Raw genomic sequence first — 12,762 nt, forward strand, 5'->3', positions numbered from 1 at the left:
GATTTTTTCTAGTTGCAAGTTAGATTATAACTAACTTTTTCCTAGTTGCAATAGGGTTGGGATTGAAATTTTTTCGCTTGCAAGTGGGGTTGCTATTGACATCCTTTTTTCCAGTTGAAAGTGGGGTTGCAAGTGAGATTTTTCTAATTGTAAGTCGGGTTGGTACTGATATTTTTTTTTCTGGTTACATGTAGGGTTGTAACTGGGTTTTTTTTTTTAAGTTACAAGTCGAGTTGCAACTAAAAAAATATAGGCCCGCGCTAGCCGTCGGTCGCCGGATGCGGTGCAAAATAATCGGTTGCTTCCGGGACCGTTAGATCAGGATCGTACGCTAGTAAATAATCCATCTCTCCTACCATCGCTTGCATGTCGCTTTCAGTCCTGCTGTGCTACATCAAGTGGCAGGCGCTTTACCACTGCTACTTTGCTTTCCCGGTGGAAGTCATCTGCTCTCAAGTACTACTCCTACCTAGTAGAGCCTACCGTAGTTAATGTTGGGTTTTAACAACAATATTCTAGTGCTAATATAAGAGTCCTACAAAAAGGTATGTGTTTACAACAAATAATAAACAACAGTTTCATATCTTTACAATAAAATCACCAGAGTATTTACAATAATAATTAAATACAAATACAACAAAAAAATTAGGTGTTTACAACAAATAGTAAACAATGATTTCTATAAAAAAATCATATGTTCACAATCAGTATAGTCACTAATGTATTTACAACAAAAAAATAAAAATAAGGTTCACATAAAAAATAGGTGTTTACAACAATAATAAACAATAATTTCAACAAAAAGAATTACCAAACTAATATTTTTGGTACCAAGATAGCTTAACAACAAATCATTGATATATTTACAATAATAATCACGGAGGAATCCAATATAAAATTTGGGTTTTTACAACATACAACAAGAGTCTACAACATTAACAATCTCAAGGCGGAGCCGGAGCTAGGGAGCTAGGCGTGCATTGATCTATTTAACAACCAGCTAGGCCACGCAAGCAAGGTACTATTAGTATGTGTACATGCAGCTCCATTTAGATAGTAAGGGCATGAGCAATGGTGGCATACACAACTAGCTGCTCCATGTAAAAAAGTTGTCAGAAGCAACATGTTCAATTTTATCTCTCCAATGAAAGCTACAACTTTAGTCAGAAAAAAGAGAGAAGGGACCCCACAAATATGACACTATGTATCTCTTTCTCTCTCCAAAAAGCATGCTTTTTAGGCTTAAGATCCCACTTCTTGAAGAGGAGGCTGCCTCCTCATCCGAACCTACTTTGGACCACCCGAACCTAGTTAAAGGTGTGAGGCAGTAGCTCTAGGGCAGTGCATTGGACATGCCCTAAGAACCTCCATGTGCGCATGCAGCAGGCAGCAGGCAGCAGGCAGCAGCAGGGTGCTACTAAGCTAAGCGCGCGTGCGTGCATGCTAGCTACGAAGGCTGGCCAGTGGCGTGCGGCTGCTGCAACTGCTGCAGTGCATGCGGGGATGGCGTGGGCGGATGGATTACGTACGAAGTGCACTGAGCCGGAAGCGACCGATCATCGGTCGACTGATGTGAAGCATTTTCCAAAAATATATGCTAACATGTTGTATTTGAGTCGTCATTTGTCTTAGAAGGAAGTTGCAAGTGGGGTTGCAACTATGGTTACATAAATTTGTTTTAATTTTGTATATCATGTTTTTTTATCAGAATAGCACACACTCGTGATCAACAAACTAAATTGATTAATTGCATGCTAAGAGCGTACACTTTGGGTCTATTCATACACAGGATGTCGAGAGCGCGCCAGATCACTAACTACTTTCCCAGCGAAACGCGCTAATTTGCTCTTAGCTAAACGCAAGCATGATAGTTCGCTCAACAGCAACTTCTTTACTACTCGTACTTTCTTTTTCAACTAAACATTGAAAGAAACCCGCGAGCAGCAAGCTAACTGCCATTCATATCCAGATGAGTGCAGTATGCACGTACGGGGCTAATTGTTACCGTTCATTCACAAAAGGATAAAAACGAAAAATTCAAATGACACGATAACATCACTTGACTGAGCACGAGCTTCATGTTTAGTCAACTGAGCCCTAGACACTCCTTTTAACATTGTAGCCTCACAAGAGGCATGTCACATATTTTTCTCTTGAGAGACTCAATCTCTTGCCTAACTTATTTTTTTTCTATTTCTACGTTTAAAAAGTATGCAAAAAAAGATGACCTAAATAAGTAGCATGAGACTACTCATGTAAAAAAATCGTAGTAACCACTGGTTGTAGGTTTTTTTTTCTTTCAAAAATTCACTTTATATGAGTTAAAAAGACAAAAAAATTACTTTGGGTCTTTTTTTTTCTCTTTTTTATTCTTTTCTTAGTTGTGTGCATCACTAATGTTTTGAACATCTGCAGAGCTAGTTGTAATGGGTATCTTCGCAATATTAATATATTTTATTTATCAAAAAAGACATACTAGATGTTCACCATGTAACTGTAAAGATTTTTTAATACAAGGTGTGCAAGAAAAAATCACAATTGATCTACACATCTTTTTTTAATGTAGTGGGAGTAAAAGTTTCTTTTAATGGTGTTTTGCAGATTCATAGAGAAAATAAAAGTATCTATTGTTTTTGAAAATTGCTGAAAGTACGTAGTATGATTTTCATTAGGGCATGTTTGATTCATAGGAATATTGGAGAAAACCCATAGAAATAGGAAATTTTCCTCTAGTTGCACTATTCATCCATTTGATTAAATGGAATGGAGCATACCAAAAGCGTAGGTATTTTTTTATTTGGTTTTGGTTTCATAGGAAAATTCTATAATCCACTTAATTCTTTTTTTACATTTTGATGCACAAAGAACGAGACAAAGTCATAAGTTGTATGATAATGACCTAATCTTATCTTTACATTTATTTTAATGATGATTTAATTATGGTTTTAAAGATTCGGGTGTTTTTCCTATTCCTACAAATCAAACATCCAATTATGTATGCACATGCATTCCTATCCCATTTCTGTATTTTTTCCTATTTCTAAGTTTGTGAAATTTTGTGAATCAAACAAGCCTTAATAGCAATGCGGAACGGATGCAAAATACCTCATTAGGTGTGTACGGTGGCTTTTCTACACAATCTCAGATCTGTCCTTGTAGGTTTCATCAGGCACATGACCACCACCCACCTGTTGCTATTTGCGCCGAACATTTTTTGTATGGCAGGACCCAACTTGTCAGGCTGGGCAAAATTAATGGCCGAATGGAGCCGGCAAAGCCAGCTTTCCAAACCGACAGCGACCAAGACCGGAGGAAGAGAGCATCAGTTGGTATTGCAAACGTGCTGTTTCCTGAGATGCCGTGGATCCTACTGCCTACTTACTGGCAACAGCCCTTTCATGCCATCTTTCTCTCAGTTCTCTCTGCTATAGCTCATGCATGCTGTAGCTGCGTCGAGTAGTGCGCTACACGTCGGCCCGACGGAACCTCTCCAAAGCTGCCAACGCTGACCACCGTAACTGGACACGACGCAAAGTCTGCACCGCGAGCCCACTGCACTCCGGCCAGACGCCTAATCCAATCAGTACAAACACCAGTGGAAGCGGTTTCAAACGTGGCCACATAGAATGTGTACCTCATAGACTATTCATCGTGTCATGCTAGCTTTCCAGGAAGGCCATAGAACAAGAAATTAGAAAGGATGTCTAGTCCAATCAACAGGTAATGCACACGCAGCTCTCAAAGTTTTAACTCCACAGGGCTAACAACATCAACAACTGCTAAGACAATAATAACAGCCGTTAATCGGGCTCATACACCAATCACTACAACCCTACAAGCAGCAGCTAACTTCAGCGCTCGCAAAAGTGCATGTAATGCAAGCACGTACATGTCTAACGAGTTACCACGAGAAGTTTCCACAGAATACCAAAAAAAAACTTTAGCTAAGCCAATCTCAGATATTTGTCTACCTAATCCAAATTTACATCAGATGGCATAGCTGCCAAGTACAAAAAGATAAACCTGGAAGACAATTTGACTACTTACTATGCAACATAGTTCAGAGTTCGTTTTCGATAATTATCATGTACGTAACTACATCTAGAAAGGACTGTTACTAATAAGTATAGTTTGTGGACCAAAAGACTTCATGGGTTACAAGACCCAGTGACCTGATCATCCAAGGTGCAGACCAAAATTTTCGCACTGAAGGTTGTCAAACTGTACCCAGTGCAGCAAGGTGCATCTAACCCTACTTTCAAAAAGGAGAGGCAGAATAAGTGCGTAACAGCATTGGGTATTAGTTTAATTTGCTTCACAAGTTAAATATTCCAACTTCTGCTCCATGCTGCCATCATCTTTCGCTGCTTATCTGTCAAGGAGATATGCAACAGTCATATCAGAATCGTGAGTTGCTGAATATCCTAGCTGTAAGTTTGCAATTCAATTTTTACCATGGATATCCTATGACCAGACCATGGGAAAAAAAATCTACTTTGGAAACAGTAGAAAGCGCAACTATGGTTTCTAAAAGCTGGCACAGGAAGGATACAGGTTGATGGCCTGCACCAAATTTTAGCAGGAACCAACTACAGCCAGAGGCCAACTATAACCAAGTTACCCCCTCCAACTTCCTCTCACCACTAGACTGTTGACTCATCATCAGACCAGATAGCAACTTGTAGACTAGACAACTTCTTAGTAGCGATGAAAAGAAATATGTGAATCAGTTGCAGCGTCAGTTAAGAGTTCATGAGCTGGTGTGTCTGCCCAGCTTATATTTCTAGTGCTCGTGCTAGAAGGTTGGTTGGAATGAAACAATGTTACACTTTTAAACCAAAAAGAAGAGTTGTTATTGAAATCTACATTACCTGATCCTCGTACTTCGATAATTGAGAAGCACCAATGGTTTTATCCAAAATAATCCATTGGTGGTTGTTTTACTTCCTTCTCTATTAGCAGAGTCTTCAACGTCTCCATGATATCAAAGCGTGGGTCTAGCTTGCGTTGCCACCCCTACAAAAGAATAAATAGCCATGGTAAGCACAATGTGTATGCTTCTATGGGTAGATATTAGACACGGTGCAATCAACTAGCTGGTAACATATAAAAGATCGGTCGGCAACCAAACCCACTAGTAATATTTCCATAAGTCCATATGTTAAGAGAAAACATAAAGCATCCTTAAATAATGTCATCTAGTAGGAAGATTTAATATTGGCTACCTGTAATGAAGTGAATATGATGAAAACTAAATCATCCATGAAAGTTACACTAAATCTGGTTGGAAATATGCTATGCGCAGTTAAACTTTGATTACTAGTACACAGAAAAAATAGATTGGCAAGGTGGAAATGGTATCACTTCATCTATGATCCATAATATAGTTCTTTATGTATTTTAGAATTTTTATACTATATAAAACATAACAGCAAAAGTTGCATATATGTTAGAGAACCGTGGCCATGTCTAAACCATCATCTTTCTTTACAACAGCGACTGTGTACAGTCACCATTTCACCAAGTTAGTCAAATATTTTTAGGATGAACCAATTAAGTCAATTTGGAAATGGCTATGTAATGACTGTATCTTTCTTATCTTAAGTAATAATAATATGATTTTGCAAGCAAAAAAGAACGATGGAGGCCCTTATCAAGCACTCCTATATATCGTAAAATTCCCTTTTATAGACATTATTATAATTACAGAAACTTCTCCGAGTACTATATAGGTATCAAGTTTAAAGTTCTACAACAGTACATTACCTCAAGAACCAAAATGGTAACCATTACAGTACAGATGTTGCCATCAATGTTGACTTTGTGGCGACGAACTGTGTCGAGCAATTGATGCATGCATTCAACAGGATGAAAAACGTCCCCCTCCGGTGTTCCCCAGAAAGCAAATGTCTTATCCAATTCCTACCATGACCAATAATGGAAAATAGGATTATTTTCATTACAACTGAAGAAAAATGCATAGCAAGATCAGGACAGCACTATCAGCAGTATAGCAGAAAAATTCAGAAGAAAATATGAGACAGTCAAAGGCTAGATAAAAAAAAATACAAACCGCAAAGGACATCAAATTGGTGGAGTCATCTGGGAAACATATTATGCAAATAGAAGCTAGACTACTAGGGTGGAAAACATATTATGCAAATAGATAACAACAAATATAGAAGTTAACACTTGCCAAATATATGTGCCATGTGGGCTACACTTTTTCTGGCAGAGCTAACAACAGGGGTAGGGTCTTTCCATTGGTTAATATTTCCTACATGGCTACATGCCTACATCCCTTGTGTCGGCATTTCTCAGGCAACAGTCACCTCAGCAAACCAGTCAAATTTTGTGTTATCACAGACCCAAATCCTAATAATACAGTAGTAGAAATTTCACATATTTTACAGTGTATAAAATTAGTTTGAACTCTCCATGACACTGTAAAGTATTATAATGTCTGCATATTGAGGAAACCAGATGCGTCAACTGCCCAGCATTTATCTACTATGATAAGCAATGTACAAGAATGCATAAAGGTACATATAATGCATGACATCTGATGACCATATCATATACAAACTGACAAATCTGATTAAGCTGTAAATACTGCCGTGCAACATAGTTTCATGTTTTACCTCAGTAAAGGCCACTGGATTTGGACAGTTCTGGTTTTTTGATAATTGTAGTGTACACTTTGCAGCAGTACGCCCATCTCTAATAGCAACTGCCTTGAAGAATTGTTTTAAGTTATCACGATCGTTTCCAGAGAGCTCAGCAGTCATGCCAACATCAAGAAAAACAATATGGGGTTTAGATCTGAAAAATATATTCCTCTTCTTGCTCTCATTTACACGGACAAGAATGTTTCCTGGGTGCATATCCGCGTGAATAAAATTGTCCTCCTACAGAAAGAGGGGGAATGATAAAATGAGAATTCAGTGCCTCAAACTGAGTTGGAGCATCTACGAGACTACAACATGTTACATAACACATAACAGCAGATATTGCAAGGGCTAACCCCACACAAATACCAGAACTTAGGGGAAATGAGAAAAAATGGATACAAATAATTAGTAAGCACATACCAGAAGCATCTTCAAGAATGCGTATGTCCCAATGTGGGCAAGGTCTTTCTTCACCCGAGCATGCCCTTCAATTTCATCGACAAAGCGAGCAACACTTTCTCCATTCTCAAATGACTCGACAAGGACTGCTGGATGCACAAGCGGATATAATGGCTCTGGGAAAGAAACATGTCTCCATCTCCGGAAGTTGTGTATGAAACGACCTAAATTAACAGCTTCCCTGGAAAGGTCAACCTGAGACATCATGAAAACTGCAAACTGGCGGACACTCTCATCCAGCCTTAGCCAGCTCAATCCAGGGACAGCATTCGAAATTTTTGCCAAAGAATTGATGAGTAAGAAGTCCTTCTTGATTGATTCTCCCACACCAGGATGCCTGACCTTAACTGCAACATGCTTTACAGTAGGTTGATTTTTCCTCTTCTTTTTCTTCTTTTTCGCAGAGTCAGAGTCGGAGTCTTCTTTAATTCTCAGTGTAGCCCGATGTATTTGTGCAATGCTTCCGGAAGCTACAGGATCCTCTTCAAAGGTCTCAAATATTTCAGAAAGCTTACGACCGAATGCCTTCTCAATGGCAGCTTTGCTGTAAGCGAAACCATGCACCGGAGCTCCGCTGTGAAGCTTTGCAAGCTCAACGCAGAGATCACTTGGAAAAAGATCAGGACGTGTTGCAGCCCATTGACCCCACTTAATGAACGCTGGCCCAGCCTTTTCGAGGGTGCGCCGTACCAGAGAAAGCCACCTTCTTCTAAACTCTACGCTGAACCTATCAGCAAACGGAGCCAATGCAGTTGCAGGGAAGAAGAGGAACGCCAAATGAAGTGCTCTCATAAACAAGGTAATACTCTCCCAGACTGAACGAAGCATGGACGACAGGAACTGGCCAGTATCTCGCGTCTTGGTGACAATTCCTTCCATTCTGGGCGCGGGCGGCCGCGAGTCTGCCAGGACGGGCCGCGACAACGCCATCTTCCCAAAAGCTAAAGCCATGAACCCAGGGATGATATGCGACCTCGCTACAGACAATGTGACAGCACAGGCAGCTCGGCTCATCAGCGGGATGCGGGGACCGCGGTACGTGTACGTATGAGCGAGCCGCCTAAACGCCAGCTGGGCTTGCTGCCTTGCAGACGAATTTGACACTGCCGCAGAGAAGGAGCCGTAGCCTCTGGAGAAAGCCATGTTCCTGCGGCTGTAATCCTCGGCCTTCTTTCTGGCGACGACCTTGTAATGCGAGACCATCCTGGAGAAGACGGCTGGGATTGTTCGCCTCGTCGACAGGCCATTGTCCCTCGCTGCCGCGTAGTACCCGCTGAGGTGCCTCGACTGGGAAAAATGGGCTGCCCGCCTGTTTGCTCCGAGGGCCAGCAGCCTGCGCACAAATGTTAAGAGCGCGTCATTGAATTGCATTGTTTTCAAGCTTAACTGAGACTTGCCGAAACCCTATGTTTACAAGGTGAACGAATTAAGTGTACCCGATTTGTGCAGCAGTACGAGCAATGTAGTTCAGGTGTGTTTACTAATAACTGTCTAATCATAAATTTTAAAGGTTCCAGCAATGCATGAAGCCTCAAACAAGTTATTCCGGTCAACTAAACGGCATACCCAAACATATGTGCAGAATCGACGGATTTAAGCTAGATTGAAAACACCGGAATTGATCAAATTATAAGTAAACAACCCCCACCAAGCTTCAAACTAGCAATGTCTACCAATTGCACGCGGGATACACAAAATTGGATAAATTGGTAGTCGGTTTCAGTGCGTTATACTACTAGAAATCGGGGGCTAGCCGTGCACTAAAACTATTAAGCAGAACCGTGTATATCTGTTCCAATCTGGAAACCGAACAGGTGCCGTGCGGCGAAAGATCCACCTCCCCCGCTACGAAAACCGCAGAAACAGAGGAAATAAACGAGAATGGGGGGAAGAGGCGCACCTCTCGCCGATCAACTGTAGGCGCAGCATCGGGTTCACCGCGCGAGTCCGGCAGGAATCATGCCACGCACGGCCAAAACCCCAAGAGAAGCCCCCCACGGGGGCGAACCAGGCCGGACCGCCGGAGGGCGGAGGGCTCCAACCCTGGGAGTGGAGACGAGACTCGAAACCGGGGCCGCAATCCGCGCGGGCAGAGGAAGCGGCGGCGGAGGTCGAATCGGCGGCGGCGGGAGAGGCGAAACTGAGATGTGTGCCGGGTCGGGTCGGTGGCGGTGGGTTTGCTTCCCCTGTTTTTGCGATATTTGTTGTCCAGGGTGGACGTTGGTGGTCCGATTCTTTCTTGGAGAGGAGGGCATCCACGATGGTTTATTCGGGGTCGGAATCGGCCGACTTGGCGAGAGGGTCAAAGCCATCGTGTCTGAGTTGCCAACTTCGCCTGGTCGTGAGTACGTGACAGATTACTACTGCTACAACGAAAGCATATTCAAATTCAAAGTTTTTTTTTTTCAAAAAGAAGCCTATTCGTGTTTCTAAAGTAAAAGAAAGATAACCAAATAGAGGATAAAAACGAACTTGGTTACTCATAGCATATTTTGTTGTTGAGTTGTACCGTTGAATGATGAATCAATCTTTTTTTTAACTTAATACATAACCATGTTAACAATGTTCACTGCTACTATTATGTTGATGTGCTACCGATTTTTTTGCTAAGTTAATGTGGCACGATCTGTTCTGGCCGATGATTAAACGGTGCCATATTGGGTGAACTCGGATCTACACATTTTGTAGAGCAAATTAAAGCCACCTTGATGGACCTTGATGCACCCTGATGGAGCTCGAGTCACCCTGGTATATAGCAAATGGTGCATCAGGGTGACTCGAGCTCCAGCTCCACCCCTGCATGCATGAGTTGTGGTACAATCCGCATGGGTTGTTCATTCCGAGTCGTCAGCACAAAGAACATGTAACTTCGCTTTGTAAAGTTTCTGGATCTAAGTCAGCAATTATTTGGCTACCTTGTATGAGGCAAACCTCAATTCCATGTTTTAGTATTAGTAGAAAATCATGTTTACTTGTATTATCATGTTGATGGCCGTGTATTTGATGTACTGCCATTTTTTTTAGTTCACTCATATGGCATGATCTGCTTTGGACCATGATTGAACAATGCCACATTTGTGAGCTCAACAAAAATCAGCAACATCAGTGGCTTTGGTGTTGCTTATGCTTATTTACTGTGATGAATTGTCTATATCCACGTTTGTCCACTATTCTCTGCAGGTACTCCAGTCATCAAAAAATTTAAGATCACAAGGTTATTCCAACACACTTTATATTTCTAGGTCCTTTACTTAGTTAACCATGTTGTGATCCTTTCGTGCTATATCTGGCCGATGATTGTATATGTATGGTAACTTTGTTCCTGCACACTATATCTTAATATTCATAATTATTTTACTTACTTAATTATGTTGTCCATCCATTATTTTTATACCTGACTGACCGTCATATATGAATGCTAGCTAACGCGGACCATGGAGATTTAAGTATATCTATTTTCTTCCCGGTTTAGTATATTAGGATAATTTTGTACCATGTTTATGCAGTTGTTCAATACTGATTTAGTAGGTTAGATACTTCTCTTAATTTCATTTTGATAACTCGTTTCAATTATTTGTAGAATGAACACATCAATATGGGAGAAAGTACTACTGAATGGTACTAGCTCCTCCGCTCAAGGGTGCGTGCCCATGGGTCATTTAGTACGTTAGATACTCGTTTATATATTTTTACTCTCCTCACGTTATCCAGTACTCTTTTACTCTCCTCATGTTATCCAGTATTATGTTCAATAGTGTTTTAATAGGTTGTCTACTAATTTCATTTCAATAACTACGTTTATCTTCTTTGTGGAACTAAAACATCTTTCTCGCAGACACATGCAGTTGTACAACTGGAAGAGACGGGCCAACACGAGGAGAGCAACGAGTCAGATAGAGACTCTGCATCAAATTTCCAGATGGCCTCAAATACAAGAGGATTGACAACAGTTCATTGACTCAATCTGAAGACTGATTATCCCGCACAGACATGTACGCTTCCTTGACTGAACACACGTGACACACCGTAAACAGATTATAAGAAGAAATTCCTCATGTTCCGTTATTATTGCTATATATTTAGTCATGACATGCTATAATCTGTCAATGATCCTTTTTGGAAGCATACAAAGACATATCACTGTCATGAATTCAGGTTCTTCATAGTTCATCTGCCAAAATCTTTCCTTTTGCCTTTTTTGGAAGTTGAACAATTTGCAATACAAACTAGTGTTCTGGTGTTATACATCTATCCTTATTCGGTTAACTATTTATCTTCTCATTGCCTACATCCTTTGAGACAGCGAGTCAATTATCTCTACCATAATCTTGTCCTATTTTCCTTGCAATAGTTGTTTCCATGGGAAGATGCGGATATACATGTGAAGATTGCGATTATTGTTGTATATTGCTCGCAACAGTGACCCCACGGTAAGACGAGGATCCTAGTTGTGTGATGTTATTTCCAAAACTTGATGAGATGGAAATATGTGAAAAAGTGATATTGTGCAACTTATAAAAATAATATGGCTAGATTAAGGTTGTGTATGCTTGCTTGCCACCTATTGTAACCATGAGCGTGGACTGTATTTTGTACATATGCTAGCGTGTACTGTATACATATGCTAGCGTGAACTGTATTGTAAACGTATGCCAACATGAACTGTATTATATACATATGCCAACGTGGGTTATATTAATACACGTGTTTATTTTTTGTTCATTAAAATGGAACTAGCGACGAGCCGAAAAAACGATCAGTCACTGTTGTGAATAAATAAGTCTGTCACTTGAAACTACTAATGACATGCAGAAACAAATGGAAACGCCAGTGCTAAGTTATAATGATGGTCGTCAGATAACAAGCTTTGTCATCGACAGTTTACTAATGACAAGAAGTATACAGATCTGTTCGTCAGCGAGGGTTCATTAACGACGTCTTCTAGATAAAGTTACGCGTCACCGTATATCATGAATGAAAGTCCGTAAAATAATCAACTCTCACTGGTAGCCTACTAGCGGGTATTTTGGTGACGTTTACCAAGTTTTCCAAGTTTTCTGCACGTCCCCGCAATGTCGCTGTAAAGGCCCGCTCGCTAGATGAATGAACTGCCGGTGACGGACGACCGTCCATTTTGTTGTTACTACTAGGCAGAACCCTAACCTTAGAAATGTCCATTAGTGGTAACAATTTACCAATGGCTGTATACTCGTGACGCCTGCCTCTACCGTCGGCAGTGCGGAAAACACGCCCGTCACTGGTAAACAATCCTGGCGTAGTGTACAGTAGGACCCTACCGAGGGCAAAGCAAGGAATGTTGCTCGCGAGAAGCCACGAGATGCATGATCCTTACTGTAAGCAGTATAAATTGGCGGAACCTTAGTCGGTCACAACTCCCAAGTCGCAACTCGCAAGACAAAAAAAACCCTGCTATAGTTTGTTATAGTTCTAGAGAAAGAGGTCGATCAAGCAACATGAGCCAGCGGGGGAAATCCCATAGGGTAGCTGTGATTTTCAGCCTATCTGCCGTCATTTTTCGCGATAGTCGCGGTGGCTGTGCTTTTGCTATACTAGTGCTTATGTCCACGGGGGAGGGATGGTTGCATCGGCTGAGATTGAACTTGATGCACAT

General features: G+C 41.1%; 1 protein-coding gene across 1 annotated transcript; it reads right to left on the reverse strand.

Moving 5' to 3' along the window:
• Window positions 1-4,056: 4,056 nt before the first annotated feature.
• On the reverse strand, window positions 4,057-8,501 carry LOC124672683 (uncharacterized aarF domain-containing protein kinase 2-like). The gene is made up of 5 exons (XM_047208874.1): window positions 7,092-8,501; window positions 6,642-6,908; window positions 5,767-5,922; window positions 4,872-5,016; window positions 4,057-4,372 (listed from the first exon to the last, which is right to left on the reverse strand). Exons 1-4 carry the CDS (start codon window positions 8,499-8,501, stop codon window positions 4,912-4,914), a joined length of 1,938 nt encoding a protein of 645 aa, XP_047064830.1. The 3' UTR covers window positions 4,057-4,372; window positions 4,872-4,911.
• Between the last annotated feature and the right edge of the window lie 4,261 nt (window positions 8,502-12,762).

This window comes from Lolium rigidum, chromosome 7 (assembly GCF_022539505.1).
Source record: "Lolium rigidum isolate FL_2022 chromosome 7, APGP_CSIRO_Lrig_0.1, whole genome shotgun sequence".
Classification (NCBI taxonomy): Eukaryota; Viridiplantae; Streptophyta; class Magnoliopsida; order Poales; family Poaceae; genus Lolium; species Lolium rigidum.

What these genes read in the sequence shown, in the direction of transcription:
- LOC124672683 (XM_047208874.1), bottom strand. Translation starts at nt 8,501, where the DNA reads ATGCAATTCAATGACGCGCTCTTAACATTTGTGCGCAGGCTGCTGGCC. An exon ending in CATTCTTGAAGATGCTTCTG is followed by an intron (nt 6,909 to 7,091) that starts GTATGTGCTTAC and finishes CTCTTTCTGTAG; the next exon opens with GAGGACAATTTTATTCACGC. An exon ending in ATCCAGTGGCCTTTACTGAG is followed by an intron (nt 5,923 to 6,641) that starts GTAAAACATGAA and finishes TGGTCATGGTAG; the next exon opens with GAATTGGATAAGACATTTGC.